We start from the raw sequence: 23,855 nt of genomic DNA, 5'->3' as shown, positions 1-23,855 counted from the left end.
AGCCCATGCCTACACAAAAGCCCAAACTGTTGGCTTTACCAAGGCTTGTTCGATGGGTGAAATTGTGATGATGGGAATCCACCCATTCGTCAGTACACACGATACGCTGCTACGACTGAGCATTGCCCAAAAGAATTAAGGCGGGCCCAGCCTCTTCAGCACCCTTCCCACCCCTAGACATTTTTAAAATGTGCTTAACAAGATTATAACGGCACCATTTCCATTTTACAAGTGTTTCTCTGAGGCCTGGTGGATATTGTGAGAGCTGGGGTCTAAATATTTCCTCAAGATGGCGTGGATCAACCGAGAGTAGGGAGGAAGCCCAGAATACCTACGGGGTATTCAGTGGGGGTACCCTGACCCACAGGACGCTCTCCCTAACGGGATCTTCTACCCTGTGTTGGAACATTAAATCGCACTGCTGCCCAGAGTGGTGCTCTTCTATGGTTATGTAGGTGCCCTGTGCTTCGGGTGATGTGGGCCTTCATGTGAACTTAACGCATCTCTACTCACCCAAGTTGAGTACTGGCTCCCGATTGTCAGAAGCACTCCATTGGGCAAGACCTTTTTGAATGTCCTCCTGGGTGGCCACTGGTTTCACCTAATGGCTACCTAGGCTCATCAGAATGGCAAAGTCCAGATTTAATTACACGCTCCTTTTGATCCTTTCCGGATCATTTAGAGTAGCTATTGATAAGCCAAAATGCACAATAATTGCACCTCATGCACCAATGGGCATATCATTAGCAACATGTCTTTACCTCAGTTTAACCCCAGATAGAGTGGAGGAGCCTGAAATTCCAAAATTGTCCAAAGTGCTGTAAATGGAAGTTGGGGCTTTCTCTGGTTATGTTCCTTATCTTCAATGTGTAACTAGGTCAGGTGGTAATGACTGAGCTAAGAGCACCTGCCTCATGGTCCCTACAACATTACTCCAATATCAACGCTAACCAGCACCAGATCTTGGAAACGGGCGCTGCCCTAAAGACAAAGCCGCAAATCGGGCAGGGGGTAATGCACCCAGTTGTAGGATCCCTGAATTCTGCTACTTGATGGCGCGTCGTGTGTTATAGAAAATGTTTGCCAACAAGTAGAAGAAAATCCTGGACGAGATCCATCAACATGACGTGCTGCAGCACGGGATCAGTTAAAAAAAACCAAAATGCAAACTTAAAATGTCACCATCGGGAACATTTCCTGGTGCTACTGCTCCTCTGTGCCGGAAGCACCAGGAAATGTTCAGATGGTCAAAATGAGGACCACTGTTGACCCAGATGTCATTGCATCCACCGAGTTCTGTGGTCCACCCAATCACCATCCAGCTCCGTGACCTCAAAAATAAGCAGAAAGACTTGCCTGGATATTTGAGACCCCAAGCTGGAAGATTTTCTCCATTTCCACAGGTGTTTTGGCCTTGTGCCTTGAAAATGCAATCCTAGGCTATGTGGATTTGTACGTGTGTGCTGAGATTGTAGCATTGCGCCCCATTCCGAGGCCCACGCTTTAGTAGACCAAGCTACTGCTTCTCTAATTTTATTCTGAAGTTTAACACCTGTGCTCTTCAGGGGAAAAAGGAAGATCAGTGGTTTGGTGTCAGTGGTGGTTGTGGAAGCAGGTCGTCTGAAATCCAGTCGTTGCTGTTCTACTTGAATGCACTGGGTTGTCCTACCTAGGCAAAACGACTTTTCTCCCCTCCCTCAAAACCACTATGCCTTCCCTACCTTATCGACATTCGAAGTGTATTCGAAATTGACAAACTGCTTTACAGGAACTGAGCATGTGTCCTAGTGCGAGGCTGCTGGAGGAACACCTCAGGTTTTGTAAGTAATGTGACCTTTCTGTATCTTGCAGGTGCATCGAGCAGAAGTTCAAGCGATGTCCTTCCCTCCAGACGACCAGCGTCGTCATTGTGTTCCACAATGAGGCTTGGTCCACACTGCTGCGGACGGTGTATAGCGTGCTGCACTCCACCCCGGCTATCCTGCTGAAGGAGATCATTCTGGTGGACGACGCCAGTATTGATGGTGAGTACAAACCCACCTCTCGCTCTTCATGATCACCATAAGTATGGTCTTTCTTCTCAAACAAGGCTCGGTTTCGTCCTTCTGTCAACTCATCCGGAAATACTAGAGGAAGCGATGAACGTTGAATGTACAGACGAGGTGGAAAAAATATGTAGTTTTCGTTCTTCATTTTGGTTCTGGTTGCCCTTGTGTAGATGCTCTCTCTACAAAGCATCTTAGTTCTGATGTGGTTATGCAGGAGTTCACATCTACACTACCTCGTATAGAAGAGGTGGCTATTAGCAAAACAAGTTCTGTTTATCTAATGAAATGCACGATCTGTAGGATAAACTAGCATAAGCTCTATTGCTATTAATTACTGAAGCCCATTTTCCCAATCTGGCTTTGTCCTGAAAATGGCACAACCCTCTTCACAACTCTGCCTTCTTAACTCAACCTTTAGAATTGTAATTGGTTATCTATAATGCGCTTAATACCCAGAGGTTTCTAAGCGCGGACCCGGGGATCGAACACGTGTTGCTCGACGTGGTCTTGCTTCCAAGACGAGCGTGTTGCCCCTGAGCTATCCTCCCAAGGCAATTCAATGGCAAGCTACTTCACTATCCCCTGTCACATTTTCTTTTGTGCCTTCCTTCCTTCTCTCCGTTCCTGGTCTCTCTTCTTCGGCTCAGCTGTGCTGCCGGACCCCCTACAGTCACGCATTCTGCCCCTCTCTTGTGTGGTTCGCACTTGCTAAGCACAATCGCCTGCATGCTCAATCGTAGCTCTAGTGGGGACTGCCACGATTCAGTGCGCCCTCACTTAGACAATTGTCAAACAGTGTGTATGGGTCTTGAAAGAAGCACCTGACATTGGGGCAACTGGTCCAAAATCAAGAGGTTTGACTGATATTAGAAAGAGAAGTCACATTATCTGATCCGCTTCCTTCTCTGTATTGGTTGAAGATTACTTTAACAAACATCTCCAGGCCATTCTGAAAAGCTCACAATGCAAAGTGACCTTGAGGTTTTATGCATCAGTGCAAACTTCCCAAACATCTGAGGTCCATGTTTAAATAGGAAATTGCCCCATAATTCCACCAAAAAATGCTTTGGAGTCCAGTCCATGGGTATAGCTGACCCAGAGCAGCACCCCCTGAAATTCCAGAAGTGGCTAAACTCTTTTTCAAAGCATACAGGGGAATTGGGAAGGAGCGCTTTCTTTAACTGCTTTCAGAGGAGACCAGCGCTTTGCAGTCCTTGGTCCTGAACTCTGGAATTCTCTGCCGTGGGAATTACGAAGTATGACAGAGTTACTACATTTCTGTAAATCATTAAAAACTATTTAGTCTTCGAGTATCTTTTCCAAACATGCTACACTCGGAAGGTCCCCTGGAACCAGCACCGAAATGTAGCTTATTCTGCCAGGTCTAGCCCTATGGAACTTTAACATTTCACTGGAAGGTGTGCAACTTCCCGCTCCTGGTCCCTCCCCACGTTCCCTGGGTGCATTGAAGGGCCTGACGAGCAACGTGTGGATTCCAGGAAAACGGCAAAACATTTAAGAACCAGTGCAATGTCTACCACTACTTTTCACTTACGTGAGTAGAAGCCCCCGTCTTCCCTGCCCTCCATGAGATGCTTTTTGTACTTGCCCAGTGATTCACTTCCCAATTTCTGTAAAGCGCCCATGGTTTTTTCAAAGGCCCACGTGTAGTGCAATCATTTTGGCTTGTAGGTGGCACAAGTTCCACCTAATAGCCCCTACTAAAAATGGAAATCTTGGCTAAAGCAGCAGGTAAAAACCTGGAGCGTGGGGGGACGGGCAGAGATCAGGGAAGTCATTTCACCAAAATGCCAGCGGTAGCGGAAGTGACATCACACAACCCTTGGCCTCTTATGACATCACAGGAAGTGATGTCATTTGACCCCCACCCCAAAGTGACATCACAGGAAGCGATGGAGCACGACCTTTCACCCCTTGACCAAACAGGAAGTGGCATCGCATAGCATTGTTTCTAAGTGAACTTCGAACAATAGGGTTACAATATCACTGTAAAGTGATATACATTTATACAGGAATTATTATGTAGCACTTACGCTTAAGCACTTCATATAGAACAAATATACATACAATATCATCTAACCTGTGTTGGTACTAATTTATCAACCTCAGCAGGATGAAAGGCTGAGTTGACCTTGCTGGCAGTCGAACCTGCAACCTTCAGATCCCACACACATTGCAGCAGCAAGCATTCAACCCACTATCTTACCAGCTATAGCTACCAGAAAACCAGCCACTCCAGAAATAGAGCCACACGCTGCTGGCCACAGCCCAGCAGCATCAGTTTAATAAAACATTTTTAAAAAGTTACTTTATTTTTTTAGGGGTAGCAAGGGAGACCCCAGGTTCCACCTCTAATGATGCCTACATGACGACCATGGCGGAGATTGTTGGGTGGTGAATAAGTACGAGTACAGCACATTCTGAGCACACATGAGTTTGTTGTGGGAGCGTAGAAACCATTGTTCTTTTCTCGAACCGCATGCAATATTTTGGGATCTGGTTCCATTTGGTGACACCATTGAAGTTTCTGCTTGCCACTTCCAGGGAAGGGTAACACATCTGTGTCCTATTCCTAGCATTTCGGAGGTGGACTGCCCTTGTGGGTTGGAAAAAGGCTGATAAGCGCATGGATATTTCACCTCTCTGAAGGGTGCTGGGAGCTAAAACGTGGGTGTAGACGTAGACCCTCCTGAGTGAAAGAAATTCCATAGAACGGGGTATTTGACCCATCTTTGTTCTCAGTAGAGGGGCTCCCACACTCCTCTCTAATCCTTTTTCCGAGAGGCCTCCGAGTGGAAGTGCATCTCGGAGTTTTCTGGAAAGGGCCTCAACTAGATTTGGGATTGCAAATGTTAATCACCTCACGCATAACATGATACGTGCATGGACAAACCATGACTAAACGACTTGTGTGCGTGCTTTTTAAAGTATTTCAATCTATAGGGCAGTCTACAAAGATGTCTAGTTGTCGCTTATGAGGTAGGATATAATCTGTCCTGGTTTTTAGGCTTCCGTTTTATGGCATTCTGCTATTTATAGTCCTACATTTAAAATGTAGGATAAGGACCCAATACTAGAATGACAAAAGGCCTGTACTAAAAAAAAGGGGGGACTTAAAAAAATATGCACATTTGAGAAATGTGCCCTAATAAAGAGGGTGTATGAAATAGCTATGGCAGATGCTGTGCTTTGTCTGAATTACTAGCTTTAGTGGGCTTGCCATGTTTGCTTTAGCTATTAGGTGGTGCTAAATCACCACTTATAAGCCGAAATAAAAAAATGCTAGAGTACAGCTTAGGGAGAGAGGGCATAAAGCTTGTAGGTGTTTGGTTATTTACCAACCTATTGACTGCCCAGGGCCATGCTAATCCTTGTGGCTATTCCCACCCACTTCATGCCGCTCCCTACCAAAACACATCCTCCTCGGCTCTATTTGAGCTAATTTATCAAGCCTTGCCATCAAACTGTGTTCAAAGTTCCTGCCAGTGTTTTTCCAAAGCAGTCTTCTAAGAATGAATGAGTTAATTGGAGCTGTAAACGTGCTACTGGTGTAATGTGTTAACTAGGTCTGCCTTCAGCCAATTGATTCATAAGCACTATTCATGTCTTTCACTGACGTCCTGTTAAAAACAAGCATTGGCAAAGCCAACAGTTGGGGCTTGTGTATTTGCTGGGCATTTGCCAGGCACTGCTATTATATGCCCAGGTACTCGCACCATTTTCCAGGTGCTACCACTGATGGCCAGTTAATACCAGTATGGCAGTGGCTGGCAAATGCATTTCCCATGCCTACACAAAATCCCAAACTGTTGACACTGCCAGTGCTTGTTGAAAAAGCTGATGGGAATGCTCTCTTGCTGCCTTTTGTCAGACCTTTCCTCAGGTTCTCGTGCAATGCTAGGGTGGGTACACTAAAGTTCACCCTTTTGCCACAACATTTTAACCGGTGCGGATGTGGCAGCAGGATTGGGTTAGCAGCAATGGCGTCCCTAGAGGGGACATATGGGGCAATTGACCCCCCAATTGGCTGCTTTGCCCACCTAATCGGTAGGCTGCCCCCTCCCCGGCAAATAACCCTTTCCAGGAGCATTTGCTCAGTCTACTATGAGTGTTTTCAAGCTATATTTGCCTAGCCTGAGTTCTTTGTTTTGGCCTGAAAGTGACACCACAGGAATCAATGGGCCATGAGTATCACTGTGGTGGGGGCCATCACTGTTAAAAGCAGGCTTCCTACATGCTGGCCACACTATTGTCTTCCAAATGTGCATCTTAATCTTGTCTAGAAAAAAACAAAAATGACTTTCAAACGAAAACATGCTCTTAAACTTAAACTCACACATTTCCTTTAAACTGTGTTTTAAAAAACAAGTTTTCCTTCGGACTACCACACAACTCCCCTGTGATGTGTGCCCCGTCCTTTGTGTTTTATCACAGGATATATTTCTAAAGCTGTTATATGCTTGTAAACCTGTTTAATCACAAATAAATGCTTCTATTGGGTTCATGGATGCCAGCTTATGATTTTCACATACTCAATCCTAAATATAAGCAAACTACCACCCCCCACCCATCCCTTAGCCAAACCCATTTTATAGCATTTGTTTCTTGGGTGAAAGGAATTGCAAAAAAAATTCATAAGATTACTGCCAGTTTTAAATATATAATATCTTAGCAACAGCCCCTCAACCTGCTGAGCTACCATGGCAGCCTTCTATTATAGGACCTGTCTAGGGATCCCTTCATGTGTTCAAAATTGCTGCATTTACAGTGCAGTTCATGTACATGATTTCAAAGTCCACAATATGTTAACTCCAGCTACACTGACCCTGTGCATAGATTCATATCCGGTGTACCAGTGGCACTTTCTCCATAATGGGCGAGGGGGAGTCACCCACAAGCACCCTCTCTCGTTATGGAGGAGCCAGCCCACTGTAAACCATGAGCACTCCCTCAGCTGCTTTTTGCAGCGGAGGGAGCGCTCCTCAGCTGGCTTGAACCGTTAAAGGGAAACGCGGTTTCCTTTTGACAGTTCTGTTCTCCAGACTCGCATTTCCAATGAGCCATGCAAAGCTAGGGGCGTTTTGTTCCGCCATCATTGCATGGCCCATTGGGGACACTGAGGAACTGCATGTCTGTGCGTTCGATGGGAAGTGCTAGTGTTCCTCCTCGCACATACAGAGCGTGCCACTTTGTCATCAGCGCTCCAGCTTTTATGCAGATGTGCACGAGCCAGGAAGCACCCTTTGCTTCCTGTTCATGCTACGCTGAATGTGGGACGCTGGGAGGGAACATCAGGGCTGGGGCAGAAGGTATGTTAATTTAAATGTATATGTATGCTTGTGTTGTGTCTAATGAGTGAGTGCATGATGATGTGTGTGTGTGAATGAGTGACTGCATGCTGCGTGTAAAGGTTGTGTGAATGTGTGCATGCGTGTTTGTACTGGAACGTGGCGCTTATTTTGCCATGAGGCACAGTGTGCATCAGCCAAAATCTGCTCCCTGGGCGAGGGTCTGGGGGTGGGGGGTCAAGGGGACGACGGGGGGGGACAGGCATGGTATTTTTGTACTGCCCATCTATGATAATGTCTAGTAAAAAATACCATACCTACTCCTTGCCCGCCCCAGCACCTTGCATGCACACATAATGTGTGTGTGTGTGTGTGTGTGGCACGTGGTGCCCTGGAGGAACGAGAGGGCAGGATGGCCTTTTTTTACTGGGTATCTGTGATAACGCAAGCATGATACGTTTTATTATATAGCTAGACTGGCCTTTTCTTTCTGTGCCATGATATTGTGCATTGGGCATCTTTGATAAAGCAAGCACGTTAAGTGTTATGTGGCTAGACTGGCATTTTGGTGCAGCCAGTCTAGCCATTTCTTACTGTAGCATGACATTTTATATCTGTGATAAAGAAAGCATGATGCCTTTTATTATATAGCTGGGATGGCATTTTAATGCAGCCAGTTTGGACATATGTTCATAATGTGGCAGGGCATGTTTAATGGTAAAGCCCACTCAAGTATGTTTCTTACGTGGGGCTACTGCCATATTTTGGAAGAACAAGTGTGGACATCATTTCTTATAATAATACTCCCATTGTGTATAAAGCGCACATGAATATGGGCTCAAATGCGAATATGGGTATATATTGGTGCAGCCAGCATGGACATGTATTTGTTGGCAAAATGCTCCTGTGCCCTGTTGGTGGCTGCTTCCGTCTATTATGGTTTTTCATGTTTTGAGTATAAAACAATTGCAAACTGGCATTTTTCCCAATTAATTGTTGAACCATTTTAAGCCATTGGTTAAAAATGTCTGCATTGGAAACCCCTCTTGGCTCGGGCTCCCTTTCTACACCATCACACTCGCATATTTGGGGGATATTTGTATGCCCCTTCAGAAATCACCTGCCGCCAGTGGGGTGTGCCGCCACAAACTGAAAACTGGGGTAAAGCGAGATTCCTGCAACCACTGTGAAAGAAACAAGGGAGCAGTTTCCTCCTTTCTCCCTGTACTTGGTGCCTTTGTAAAGACTGTCCTTGGCTATCACGAGAGCGCCAAGGGACCACTCTGGTGGTGATAGTGCACGGTACAAATATCCTTTAACATAACATCACTTGAAACAGAGGTATGAGGGATATCTCTCGTGCTAAATGCCACCTCCAACTACACGGTATTTGAAGCTGTGCTGGGAGTGATGTCTGCGTGAAGTAAAAGAATCCAGTCTCTTGCTGACGGCAAGAGCACTTTTGCAAATGTTCAACATATTTTAGAACGTACATTAACTTGATGGAAAACTTTTCTTGCATTAAACCTACTCTGAACATGCTGAATGACACGTTTTTAGGAACTTAAACTAGTTTGGCCTATTGACCCCTGTTTGGCGTGACATCACCCCGCCCCACCACGCATCCCCCTCCCACCTCCTTCCCCAATACTGTTTTCACTGGTAAGCAGCCAAGAGTTTAAGCACTAACTGGTTCGCTTATTTGCAGGGTGTGGATTGCAATTACTATTTTTGGCGCCATGTTTCACCTGCATTTCCAGGTGGCACCGTAAACTGTGGCAGTGAAGGCTCGATGTGACATCACAGGAGTATAAGAAGGGTGTCTGGCACATGCACTCTACCTTTGGAGCAGTGGTGATGTCATGGGCTGAGTAGTCGTTTAGTCATCTTCGGACATTTTGCATTAGAATTTTAAACTTCTATCACGCTCTAGGGATGTACTTCTCTGAGTGGTATGCCTCTCTCTGCCTGTGCTGAATGCGTAGGGTGACGAGGTTTACAAGATGGAAAAAACCGGGACGATCAACAACATAAAAGGACTACCCATTCAGCCCCATACGCCTCCACCCCACCCGCCCACTACCTTCTCCCCCTCACCCAACCCCACAGTATTTTCAGCGTTTTGATTGTGCATGTAATCCTGTTACTCATTAAGGTGCTTTTGCTCAGGTTGATTTTAAAGGCGTTGCTCTGACGAGATTCCCAACCGGTCTCTGGCTGCTCCCCGAAAGGTTGGCGGTTCGAGACCATCCTGGTAAGTGAACATTTTCTAAATATTGAGGTGTTTACTTAGTTTAGAATTGTTGCCGAGCAAGGTGTGACGCCCCCACCACAAAATTGTTCCAAATTATGTTGTGAAAATAAATCTGCAGCCCTTTTATACCAACAAAGACCTGTCTCATTCTGCACCTTACTGGGGGGATACCGAAAGGGACAAAGAGAATGAGCAAAAGTGTTGATACAAAGATGGACAGATGCCCAGGGTATGCTGAGTTCCCTCTAGGCCTGCCCACCCCTGCTCTGAAGGCATAGCGAAGCTGTGCAGCTTTCTTCTAAACCAGCCTTCGTTGAAAGAACAGACGAGCACCCTGCCCCGCTCACCACCGACCCCCTCCCCGACCCCCCCATACCCACCCCGTCACCAACCATTCGGACGGAGCTGCTTTTGAGCACTCCTTGGCAAGCAGTGCTTCGGGAGGTTCCATCTGATTAGGGGGATCTCGTTTCCTGCAGAACAGTGAGCCTGTTAGAAAACGGCCATTATTCATCTCGGCCCCTGAACCTCCCGGCTTGTGCCCTAAATGCACTCTCCAGTCGCTCTGCTGTCCCCTGGTGACCTTCTTTGTGTCTACCGTTAATGAGTGGGGGGAAGGGGGGATGCAGCAAAGTAACAGAAGGGTTCGAGTTTCCGCTCTTCTCTAGACCAGGGCAGAGGCTGCTCATTGTTTGTGTGAAATACCCCACAATATGCACCTCCTGGGAAGACCTGCACGTGCACCTAGACTGTTGATTCCCTTTTGCCTGACCGTAGCAAGGACACAACTCATCAGGTATTCCAAGTATGTGTCGACGAGGGGAAAGGACTACATGGGGTCGGAGGTCTACTCGAGGAAAGGCAAATATGTCCATTTAGAGTTGGTGCAGGTCAGTTTCTAGCCAATTTGATGAACAGGGTGGAACACTAGAATGTGCTCCCTCCCATCCCCCCGCGACTCCACGATTGGCCCATGTTACGCCCAACTTGCACCTCTGTTACACAATATAACCACTCCTCAATATCATCAAGTCATTGCTATACAAATGAAGCTGGTTTTATTCCATTGTAATTCAAGTACTTTACAGAAGAAAACATACAAAGCAAATTACCCAATAGAATGAATGGAGTTTGGTTCAATCTGAAGTCTATACTCTGGGCTTTTTACACCCATCCCCTGCACCATTTTTCTCTGTCCGTGGCTTAGATTTTCTTCTTGAGGCTTTGAGTTTTAATGCTGCATTGCAAAATGGGTGATGGCGTCGCTACGAAGATTAAGACCTCTGATTTCATCAAGAATTGATGGTAACAAAGCTATTCTATTAGAACTTCCAGTATCTAAGCTGGATCTATAAAATTCCTCTCATGTCACTTACTGTTGATGGTTGGGGCACTCAAATTTGATCATACCTTCAATTAGTTTCCGTCTCATCGCTCCGACTTAACAATTACATTATGAAAATATATTTGAATGTTTCAATATGTTAGTCATTGATCGTTGACACAAGATCCTAGAACAGTTTTGCCCAATATCACAAGACACTATAGTGCAATTCCGCCAAACCCCAACTCTGATTAAAAGCTTGTTCAAAAGCGCAATGCATTGTGTGAGAAATTCGACCATCCGCATAGTGGGTGAACGCTCACCTGGGCTTTACATTTTTTTTAAAAACATTTTTTTTTATTGAAACAGGATGGTAGATGAACCGCTGGAGAATGCCTGGGGCTAATCCACACACATATTTATATGTTCACTGCACAACATACACATAGACCTGTGTACTCTGAGTGGACACAGCCTACAGGTGCCATCCCCCTGTCATATTTAGTTGGAACCTGATGGCCAAGATAGCATCAAGGCATCTCGGAAGGGGAGGGCAAAACCTTCCTCGGCTATGGCCAGCCTAATTTACTAACAAAGGCTCCATGGATCCACCCTTTCCTTTGTTCGCTGCTAGTGGCAGCCTTGCATACTATATTGGAGTTCATTCGAACAGGCCCACGGGAGGCCTGGTCGCAGGACTAACCAAGGACAGGAAAACCCAAACGTCCCGTTCATATGTGCCAGCGCCTGCCCTAAAGTATCAATGACAGTGAGCTATCCTGTCTGGGACATGTTTACAGTAGGCAACCCCCGCAGGGAGACAACATTCAGACGGTAGGAGTGTGATTTGCTGAAGAAAGTCTGTTCTCACCACAGCTTCTAGGGAGACCTGTCGCTTTAATCAGGAACCACAGAGAGCGCAATTAACCTGAGCGATCCTTTGATCCACGACAGACAGGAAGATTGGTGGGACTTAGTATTACATATTTTCACCCCTTTACCTTTTCTGTTGCAAAGCACTCTGGTTATGGCCTCATGCATACAGGAGGTTGTTGGCGGGGACCCAGGACTGGTTCATTAAGGTAGCTTTAGCCTACACCAATCTGTGTGGCCCATTTGGCTTTATAAAAGGGCTGAGCGCCTCTTTTGGGCAGATCATCTAAATACTTCACAAGGAGTAACAAGAATAACTCATTTGGACCCTGGCAAAAGATAGTCTACCTTACATCTTCTGCCAGTGAAGGAAGGCCAGGATTTCCAAAGAGGGAAGCAAGATCCCTCCCATAAACATCTCCTAGGGAACAGATGGAGATACTGAATCCAGAGGACCCTCCAGCAGCACCAGAACCGGTACCCAGCCAGCACACAGGGTTCCCTGCTATGCTCTGCAAGCAAGCTTCCTAGGTGTGGAAGTGCCAGAATGTTTCTGAACCGCACCCAGGACGAGGCCGGTGTCTGCAACACTCTCCTCTGCTTTGGGCCATCTGCTTTAAAGGACAACAGGAGTCCAGAGACGAAGCTAGGAGGAGTGCATCAACCAGCGTCCGCCTTTTAAAGGACATTTTTGAGCCAGTCGAGCTACAACTGACTGCACTGCTGACTGTTGTCACGCCGCAGTCGCAAACATCATCCGAGACGCCTCCACCAGTGCTTCAGACCCGCCAACCAGAACTGAGATAACGATTCCTGACCCGAGCTGGTGTGTAGGCCAGCCTGCAGTTGTCTGTCCAGCCTCGCTTGCTGAACTGCCTACTGCCGATACCCCAGCTGTCTCCCATCTTGAACTCTGTCGCAGGAGCTGCAAAGTGTCCTGAAACCGACTCGACCCTGTCGAGCACCAAGAAGCTCTACAAGCACAAGGCACATTGTTGTTCTGTCCCCCTGGTCGTTCTCTGAAGGCCCATAGTGACATTTTACAAACGATTCCTCCCTTGGTGCCGAAACCAAGTATCCTTTAAACTAGTGTGAGTAATTACTTTACCAACTACCCTCCTCTCAGTATCCATAGTGTATCCCATTTCCTTCTTGAAACTGTCCTCTGCATTCTTTTATAGGGTGGGTTGTATTTTGTAGTCTGCTATAACTGTCTGCCGTGATAATAATAAAGTAGATATTTGTATACAACCTTGACTGGACATTCCCACTTATCATTGGGTAATAATTGTATTTTTGCTGTGTTGCAACTAACCAATGACCCACAACCAGTCGTCAAAGTGAGTGGGAACAGTCAGGCGCGGTGTTCCACTACTTTATTTCTTTATTGTTAACTATCTCCACTACTTTTTGCAACCATTTTCACCATTCCAGTACTTTTCTTTGTGAAGGTAAAGCACACTTCTCCACTTTACCGCAGGACATCCTTTACAGCTAAACTGAAATCTGTTTTGATTCAATTGGCTGTCAACCAGCATGGCTGCAACCCTTGAACAATGTGTTGCACGTTTCTCCCTTCTTTCCTACTCTGTGTCCCGCCGGAGTCAGTTCCACTACTTTTTTGATACACTTCTACCACTGCCCACGACCTTGCAGATATAAGCCTGCTGTTTACCAAAATTGGACACGGAGGTTTATAATTTGCTTGTGTTTCCAATCTGTTCAGATCCCTTCGGTGTACTAGAGGTGTGAGGCTAATTGTTTATTAACGGATATTCATCCGTGGACCACTGGTTCCCCCGGAAGTTGATTCGTTACACAGTGCACACTTCCACTGGGTGATGCACATAAGATGAAGTGCTACCTGTTAAAGTAATTGCAGATCATAGACAACTAAGGAACAGTCATTCTGTTGGACAAATATTGATCTCCACTGGTAAAATCTATTACATAAAGTGAACTGTTTCTAATGCCAGTATCGTCGGGGTGCACAGAGAAGTGTCCTCTTAAAGTGGTAAAGTGGTTGGTGGGGCTATGCAAATTACAAATGTACACATTTTGGGAGGGTGGGCCATGGTAGTGTGAGTGGTCAGAAATGCGAGACGGGCAGCCTGATAAAGGTTTTTCAAAAGAAACCATTTAATCAAATTAAAAGGTTGTGATAAACTTCTTGCTTTCCCTAACTTAACGTGAGTTTCTCTGCCTATGAAAATAATCCTAAAGGAAAGCATTCTAATGCATAAGGATATCTGTCCCTCACACTTATACATACAACACAAGCATTTCAGGTACTCGTATGGCTCTTAAAGTTCAACAAAATAAGGATTAGGACCAAGTATTCTTGCACCCAGCGTTTGATCCCCTTCCCTAGGATCAAAAGTAGAATTTTCGAATGAAAGTTCCAATGAATACAGTTAGTCAGTAGTCAGAATCTACTTCACAAATAACATACACAGGTTTCTCCTAATATCCAATTTATGGCTTTCCATACAAAGTTACTTTGCTTCATCCAGGCTTCACTTGTCCTCATGATTGTATTATAATCAAACAAAGTCTGTCCTCCTTCCAATGGATATTTCAAAAGGATTTCTCTTCTCTTGAGAAAGGCACTTCTTCTTTGTACATAGCAATGTTTTGTAAGGATGGTTTTACCACAGTTCATCAAACACTTTAATGGTGTTACACTTTCTTTACACCACAAGCATTCCCCACAATAGAATATTTCAATGTCTTCTTCCTGGTTCACGGACCTGCCAGGACTACCACCAACAATCCCCTTTCCTGGTGTACTCTCCAACCCAAATTAATCTCCTACCACTCCTACCAGTACTCTGTGGTGTGGGTTACTTCAACAAATCAGTAAAGTCTTTTGACTTTCAACAAAAATAAGCATCACAACTTCTTCTACAAGGAGGCAACATCCATCAATTGATGCTGTTTCTTCCACTGCAATTGGCCACAGATGATGCAGGGGATATCCATATCCCCCTTTCGACTCTTCACAAGGAGGGCCACTTCCCTGCCAACTTTGAGCTTTCAGTATCACCCCTGGTGACTGTTTCTTACCAAGAAAACGGTCTTCCCTCTTTCTTTTAATTACCCTTCTTTGGCTTTGGCAATGCTGGTTGGTATCAGTCTAATAGATTGCCCCCTCTTTACTTTGGCAATACTGGTTACAATTCCGGTTTGGTGTTGCCCCGATTTTGTTTTGCCAATGGTTGCTATACTGGGGTTTTAATATTGTCCCCTCTGTGCATGGATAATTGTAATTACGTTTTCTTAAACGTTGCTCTGCTTTCATTTGAGCAATGACAATTAAACGTGTTCTCCTTTTTGTTTTCTTTGTGCATAGTATTTAGTCCAAAAACACTTATCATTAGTTGGGTATTCAAAATAGTGGCAAGCGTTAAGCGGTTTACATCGGAGTGCCCCAGTGTCACCTGTCAAAGAATAACTGTTTTCCTGTGCATCCATGTCTCTTGCTTCCGCTATCGCTTCTGTTCTGCTTTTCTGTTTGGAAACTTCTGAGAGCTCTGGTTGAGGTTCTGTGACTTGCGTCCTTCCGAGCTGCAGTATTCATTACTCCTCTTGGATCCTGGTGCTCGCCGGCCCCCGGAAGCAGGCACGCAGTATGTAGAGCATCTTTTTATCACAGGATATTCTGCAACATCGCTTCCCACTGCGCAATCTCTGCAATTAGGTCTTCTCAGCTTCAGGACTCTCTCGGCACCATAAACCGCCAAAGGCACAGTGGTGGTCCTGGCATCCTCGATCTGCCTATATGCCATGCTTAGCCACAAACTACTACTACTGCCACTCCTCATCTCCACATGAGGGGGATTTAAATATCCCAAATTCCCACTCCGGTCTAGATTGTTCAGAGCACTAGATTGCGTACTGCAGTTCTATTCCTCTGAGCTCCTCTTCTTTGGCCCAGTAGCTATGGTATTATGGGACTTGAAGTCCCCAACATTCTGTTTCTTCATTTCATTACATAATTTGTTTTGTTTTACTTAACTCACTCTGTTTGGCAAACATACTTTTAGATGAGTGTGTTAAAGACATTAATGGTTGTTACCTGTTTTTCAAAAGTTTAAACCAAAATAAAGATCACATTTCTCAGAAAGGAGAGTATTGTTGTCCCGATCGTTACCTTTACCATAATGACTGTCATAATAACCATTTTGGATATCTTTAGATAAGGGAGTTTGACTTTTACAACGCATCATTAGGTATTCTAGCACCATGGTTCTCATCCTACAAAGAGTACGAGCACTGCGTCTGTCCTAGCGGAATCCTTCTGTTCCCTTGGGGCCTTTCTCCTCCCTGGTGACTCACCAGGCTAAAACGACCTCCAGGGTTCAGATCGGGAAGCGTCTTCCTTCCCCTGGCCACCTGGGAGGAGAGTTTAGGCAGGGATTGTGAGACCGATGCTCTGCGAGGAAAGTAGCAGGAGAAGGCCAGGCACGGAGACGCTGATGTGGCGGTCTTCACAGGGCATGCTGACTGAACCGCAATGCTGGCTGGGAAAGGCACCAGCAGCGCAGCAGCACAGGCCCATGTGGTCCGCCTGGGAAGATACCAAACAGGGTCAGAAGCCACAGAGCTACTGCAGCAAGCCAGCAGGGGCTCCAGAGCGCCGGCGAAGCAGAGAAAGACCCAGGGAAGCCCGCAACCGACTGGAGGGCTGCAGCAAAGACCCTAAAGCTATTTGTGTGCCTGAGCTTATTGTTTTGGGGCGGGGGGTTCCCCCAGAGGGTGTAGAAAATCCTGAAACCATCCTTGTGTGGGAAGTGGGGGAGGGGGGAATAACCCCTACGGTACACTTAGCAAAAACGTATGAGAGAAATAGGGTCTGGGACGCTTACCAGAAAAGATCATATCAAGTGGTTAGAATATTCAATCTTCCTTGTGACAGTACCTGGAGGGAAGGTGACCTAAGGTGGTCAAACCAGAGGTGTAAACTGTGAGTGCAACACATACAAACGCAGTACTTGGCAGGAGAGTAAAACCAAGTCTGCATGTGAAAGGAAGAGACTGCAAAGAGAACTGTGAGTGCAATGCCTATGGAGACAGTACTTGGCAAGCGAGTAAACCAAGTCTGTGTTTGGTAATAAGAGACCTGGAGAAAAGGGAAACTAGCAATTCTTTTTTTCATAGAAGTGACAGCACACCCTTGGCCCGAATGCTGCACCCGTACCTCACACAAAGTTCTGTTATTGGGTTTCCCTCCCTATAAATCATTTAGGTCCTTCCAGACAGTAATCTGTGGTCTAGAAAGGCACAGTTTGCTCCTGGGAAGGGGTCTGGCTCAAATACTCGCACATATTGAAAATCAAAGGTAGCAGTCCACACTACTGGTCTGTGTTAAAATGAACCCTTTGGGCCGGGGGTCGCTGGAGAGCCCGAGAAAGATGGCCACTGGGTGACGGTGCTCCTGAATGGATGGTCTGTGCTACTTATTTTTCTGTAGTTCCGGATCGAAGAAGCAGTATGAGAATCCCGTCGGAGGGAAGATGTGTGGCTTGGGAATCAAGGGTCCATATTTAAGAATGCTGTAACACTGGAGACCGATGGAATACCATATCATCCGGATAGAGGCATGCAACGTCACCGCACTAGTCATACCAGATGGATTCAGTGCTGCTCTCGTACATGACAAACGGCAGAGGTGGGGGCTGGCAGCGCGGTTAGCTTTGCACTGACTGAGTGGCTTTCCTGGCTTTGCCATCTGTCACTGATGCTGCCGATCGTGTATTCAGACCAATCTGAAGAAGGGACAGAGCTGACACTGCGAGCTACGGTGGATACCAACCTTTTTTAATCCTGCCTGCGTTGCCCTTGCCACGTTCCATCGCTGACACCTGGCAGGGTGCAGACCATTGCCAGGATGTGAGAAGATCAGATGAAAAAGTGCTGAAGAGGTGAAGAACAATGGCCTACCATGGCTATACCTAGCGACGGTATGCTATGATGTGTGTGGCATTGTAACCCGCAGAGCTATAGCTGGCAAATGAAACAAAGTCTGCATGTGAAATCAAGAGACTGCAAAGAGAACTGTGATTGCAATGCATATGGACACAGTACTTGGCAGGCGAGTAAACCAATTCTGTGTTTGGCAATAAGAGACCTGGAAGAAAAGGGATACTGGTCTGCCAGTCAGGGTCAAGGACCCAACTACATTAACCAATGTTCTACTGTGCTCCTGATGGACACCGAGACTTGCGGCTGCACACTTCAACCTTGCATGCGGATTGGGGGCAGGAGATGACAATGCACCCTGGAGTATTGCCTAGCAGACCCTAGGCATGAGACGCCACGCCAGGCACTTACCAAGATATTAATATACGCAGTGGCTGCTGACGAAATATCTGATGCCATGGTGGGATGTCTTCACTAAAGATTAATGTTTTGAAGCCTTAAAGGAGCGCACTTTACTACAACAGGCCATCCAGGTACTCACCAGTCACCTTTAGGACCCAGTGACCATCCAGACCTCGAGAGGAACAAGCACTGCCACTGATGCACCAATTGACAGTAACACCATATACGGGCGTACCATACTGGGTCAAGGATGCATAGGTGCTTTAAGCACTGTTGCGCATAGTTCAGGACTGATCTCCTGCTACTGTGGTTAGATCTATAGCCGCAAGTGGACACTAACCTACACCCACATAGTGTTATCTGACACTGCTTCTCCAGGTAACGATATTCCTGCCACTGCACATGTGCCACTCAACTATGCGTCTTGTTACAATGGATGTCTAAACTCAATTATAAGAATTACTAACTGAAATGAAAAACTATGGGGCAGAGAACCCAGGAAATTAATCGCACTGTCCAGCGCATCGTGAAAGCTGAGGGATGTGAACAATCATTTTAATGCCTAAGCTGAACGCACTACCGATTTATGAGCAATGCATCAGTGTGTTGGAAGATAATCATGGTAACGTCCCTGCAGACCTCGCTGGTTTGATCAAAGAAGTGCAGCACTTAGGGGCCAAAAAGGAAGACCATGAAAACGGACCAAGGTGTAATAACCTTCGCCTGGCTGCAATCCCAAAGATCGCTGAAGGCACAGACATCAATGGATTCCTGTATGGCTTCTTCTTGGACACATTGACCATGGAGAATCCGAAAGGTTATATCATTGAAAGGGTGCATAGCTCACCTGTCCCAAAATTGGCCGCAAGTGAACATCATCATCACAATGTGCCTATTCAATTTTCAACACAAATTGGTGATCATGAGGGCATACAAAGCAGCAGGCAATATATAGAGAACTCCACTGTGCAGATCTTTAATGATTTTTCGATCGAGGTGTCAAGGCGTAGAGGGCTTAAACTCGCTCTTCGAAGGTGCTGAGGGCACCTACTAGGGCACCTACTATTGATGCTATCTCAAATTCCTAGTGTTGTGGCGTCTACAAATCCATAAAGAATGGCACTCCTTTGAGGATCCTGATGAAGCTTGGTTCTTTTTGAAGCAGCCAGATATAATGCTGGCTGATAGTACAACAGTTGATGGTATGGAATCGCAATCTGTATCTTTCGCCTCAACCGCAGCCCAATCCCAAGACGAGAGACTAATGGAGGAAGACCGGTAAACATCCTGAGCTCCAGTTCATCAGCATGAAACTCAAACCAAAGTGAGGCCCATACCGGCTATATGCAAAAGGACACCCATATGCTGCAAACTGCAACAGAAACATTGGGGCCACACGTCGCTGGTATCTGGATGATGGTCATACGATGTATGGAATGGTGTCCCGTAGACTTTTTGGCAGTTCATCATGTGGCCTGACATGGACAAATGACACAGCAAGCTGCTTGGCCTCTGGCCAATGGTTTATTTACTGAAATGATGGCGCCTGATTTGGGCCAGATTATGAAGCGCTTTTTAGTTACTGTTCTCAAAGTGCATGTAGGGCTGGGTCCTCCCCTTTGCTTCCGATGGGGTGATATACATTGGATGGCTCGTCGCCTGTAGTGCATCTACATAACTATACTTTCTGGGACCCCTTGTTTGTTTCCCAGTATGCAGAGGGAGGAGGCATGAGGCTTCAGTCCTTCACATTTCTTATTGGAATCTAGTTTTTCAATTCTAATGTTAGAATTCTTTTTGTTGGTTGTATTGTTGGGGAAAGTTTGAAGTGCATATTAATTTCCAGGAAATGGCATGTCTTCTATCCATAGACCAGGTATATTGAGCAATACAAGAGATGGTCATGTGCAAAATAAGCCCTCACGGCACATGTGGCTTATGAGGTGATGGCTTCACTCGCGTGTATTACCCTTAATTTTCATGATCTTGGCCATCCCATTGAGACGTCAGATGCTTAAATGTATGAGCGATCTTAAAGGGGACATCATCTTTTTACAGGAGACTCACTTAGATGCTGCAGAATCCTCTAAGCTCTGTAGAGGTTGGGTGGGCACTGCTGCTAATTCTCCATGTCATGGTAAGAAGGGCGTCTCTATACTAATTCACAAACGTATTCCCTTGACAGCAACATCTATGAAAGCAGACCGAGAAGGGTGATATGTTATGATTCAAAGCGTTCTCCATCAACTACCTATCATGCTACTCAATATATATGCACCCACCACTGATTCCCCGGGTTTCTTCACACATACCTTAGTGTGTGCACTACACATGGGTTGCTTGACAATCCTAGGTGGTGACTTTAATTTATCCTTCAACCCTCAGACAAGGGTTATGACTGACTCCACACTATGCCCTAGAAAACATTCAATACGATCTCCCCTTATGAAAGTGCTCTGTCTGGTCTATGTTTGGCACCACAAAAACTTGGGCAAGAGGGACTGCACGTTCTATTCCAATAGACCTCCAAGTTATTCTAGGCTAGATTATTGGCTTCTACCCTCTAATACGGAACATATGGTGAATAAATGTCATACTCCCTAAGACTATATCAGACACCACTCCTGTTCTGTTACACATCACACTCCCGGGAACACACCTAAACTAGTATCACCATGGATATTGAAACTGATAGCCCTTAAATACCCAGACATTACCGAACATCTTGGGGAAGATACTGACTGGTTTTGGCAGAATAATACCCTGCCAGCGATGTTGGGCGAACTATAAAGCATTCTTGTGTGGACAATGCATGTTGCGTTGGATACATACATTGAAAACTTGGTCAGCACATGACACAGTTGATCTCCACCATACGAGACACTCAACTACACAAACGCAAGCATGACCCTACACAATCAATTAGTTAACCTCCATTCAGAACTAAAACAAGTCTCAACACTACGCGTCCAAAAGTCCTTTACAAGTTGGTCTCAAGCAATCTATGCCGAGAGTGACCGACCACTTCATATGAAGGCTCTGGCTTTAAAGGGGACAAACAAGGGGCCTCTCTCCAAGGTGATTGCAATATCAATAAACGGTTTGCAGAATACTAGATGGAATTGTATGCTACTCCTCTACACTGGGACACCTTTTTAAGAGGGATTTGCCTACCCTGAATATCAGCTGCTCTATTGGAGACACTGAACACCCTGATTATCGCAGTAGAGCTAAGCTGGGCTGTAAACGCCGGCCCAGGTGGGAAACCAATTGACCTCTAGAAATCACTGGTTAATACCCTTTCCCATACTTTGCAATTATGTTCTCCATAGCGGCAGAATGCGGACACCTTCCAGATTCCATGATCATTTCATGAAGGTCTGGATCCAGAGGAATGCAATTCCTACAGACCGATATCACTAATAAATTCTGATGCAAAAATCCTAGCAAACTGCTTGGTAAGACGCCTAGAGGGACTACTGCCACATCTTGTTCATGGTGACCAACTGGGTTTATTCAAAACAGAAACTTGTTGGATAATTTAAGACGGACCTTGCACATAATAGCTGGGGATGCTGCCTCGGGGGACGTGATCCTCTCACTCAATGCTTAATAAAGGCTTTTGATGAGGTCAAGTGGGATTACATGTTTGCAGTCCTTGACAGATTTGGGATTGGGGACAGTGGTCAAATTACTGTATCATAATCTGCACCTTTCACTCTACATACTGGAATGAGGCTATTGCAATAGAACCACTTGCTGAAAGACTCCCAATCGATCCAGATTGGTAGGGCATTATTAGGAACATGGTGGAACACCGGGTCTGCCTCTATGTGGATGACCTGAATCAATTCTCATCATCCCTTCCACACATTCAGTCTCTCCTGCAGGATGTTGGCCCAATTGCAGGATATAAGGTGAATTGGGATAAGCAGATATCCCATGGGATCAGGGGGGAGTTGCGCCATTTACGTTAGAAAGTCCTCATATTACATACCTGGGGATAAATGTGGGAGCAGGTCTGAGTGCATTATTGGAATTGAATTATCCTCCCATACTTTGCAAAATCAAATCTGATCTTTGCCAAATGGGAATCGGTAGCACTATCTCTAACCGGAAGGATGCATGCCTTTAAATTAGCTAATTGCCAAAACTTGTATACCTGGCTTCTGATACCAACTGCACCTACGGGCAAAACGTTTCAGGACTTGTACGCACTAGTATCAAGTTTATATGGCAGGGGGAAGCACAACTATAAAAGATGACGACAACGTTCCACACCCGACGGCTAGTTGGCGCTCCCAGCGTGGAATATATACTATCTCGTGGCCCATGTATGTTGGGCGAAGAGGTTGCTCAATCCTGAAGATTCGGCAAGCTGGTGTAAAATGGAACTGGATCGAATATGACCATAATCGCCACAAGAAATTCTAGCTATTCCTCAGAAGAAGCTTCCCAGACTTATAGTTGGCATTGTGGAGGATCAGAAATGAAAGATGGACACAAAGTTGTCATATTCTCAACATTTTATTAAAGAAAAAATAGGTTGGGTAAAATAACTCTCTAGCCCTATTCTAAAGAACTTCCCCACCTAGAAACTAAAGCTATACGTCGGTCTGTGTCAGCATGCCAGTTATTAAAGAAAGCTGTCCTGTGTCAAACACCCTATGCTGACCTTCACACTACAAACAAAAAAACAAAGGGTGCAAGGAAATGTCAATGTTAATTTTGGTAAAAAGTGTTAAAACCCAAGAATCACTCCAACGAAAAATGTTCTTCAAGGTAAAGACCCTTGGATCCAGCGGGTGGATCCCTTTTCCTGGATTCTTAAACAGCATGGCAAAAATGTCTCTTTAGCTAACCGTTCCTTTGTATCTTCACTAGACTCACAAAGTTCTTGTTCAAGCAAAACGTTCTGTAATAGTCTTTCTGTAGAATCTTTGAACTTTGCAGATCACCTGGTATACTCCCCTGCCAGGAATCTTTGTACAATTTCAGCTGCCTAATGTACTCACTCACCAGGACTTCTCTTATGGGTTTTTGTATTCCCTGGTATACTCCCCAGCCAGGAATATTGACACCATTTCAGGTGCCTGGTTTACTCACCTGCCAGGACCTTTCTTTTAGGGTTTTTCAGATTCCCTGGTATACTTGATTGGTGTTTGTGCCTTGTCTGCATTCAAATATTCTTATTGGTTGCTGAATTTGTACTTTGCTTGACTACATTTAAACATACTTCATGTTTTTTCAGCAATCTCGTACCATTCAAGCGCTTGTTAGCGCGATTATTGGCGGAATACCCTGCCCATCGATGTTGGCATAACTATAAAGCATTCTTATGTGGACACTGCATGGGAGGAGGTCACTGCCAGGGGATCCGTGATGACTCCATTGGATTCATCACAGATTCCAGTTCTGAGCCAGACGCTTATCCGAAGGCACAAAATGCAATCCATGACAGGAGTCAATACCGCTGTTGCCCATCCTGGATAAGTAGAAGAGCACTGCTTTTGTACGGTGTACAAAGCAAACATAAACCTAATCATAACCAAGACTTGGACTGGCAACATGTCAGGGTCATGTATTTATACAAAGAATCACAACACTTGTCATTCTAGGCTGTCGGACGCAAAAGGGCTCCAGTACAGGACCTTGCAAACGGATGTTAATACTCACACTTTCAAGTCCAGAACAGGGACCCCTCAGTATGTGAGACAGATCTT

General features: G+C 45.6%; 1 protein-coding gene across 1 annotated transcript in view; it reads left to right on the top strand.

Moving 5' to 3' along the window:
* The window catches only part of GALNT6 (polypeptide N-acetylgalactosaminyltransferase 6), a 272,909-nt gene that overhangs the window by 175,060 nt on the left and 73,994 nt on the right, over positions 1 to 23,855 (top strand). Inside the window, exon 3 of the mRNA XM_069653399.1 lies at positions 1,852 to 2,024. Within this exon, the coding sequence (XP_069509500.1) occupies positions 1,852 to 2,024 (173 nt within the window). The remainder of the gene's footprint in view (positions 1 to 1,851; positions 2,025 to 23,855) is intronic.

The sequence above is a fragment of the Ambystoma mexicanum genome, chromosome 3q, assembly GCF_040938575.1.
Source record: "Ambystoma mexicanum isolate Mex_15411 chromosome 3q, UKY_AmexF1_1, whole genome shotgun sequence".
Taxonomy (NCBI): Eukaryota; Metazoa; Chordata; class Amphibia; order Caudata; family Ambystomatidae; genus Ambystoma; species Ambystoma mexicanum.
The sequence above is the reverse complement of the archived record's forward strand: the minus strand, read 5'-3'. Positions and strand labels throughout refer to the sequence as shown.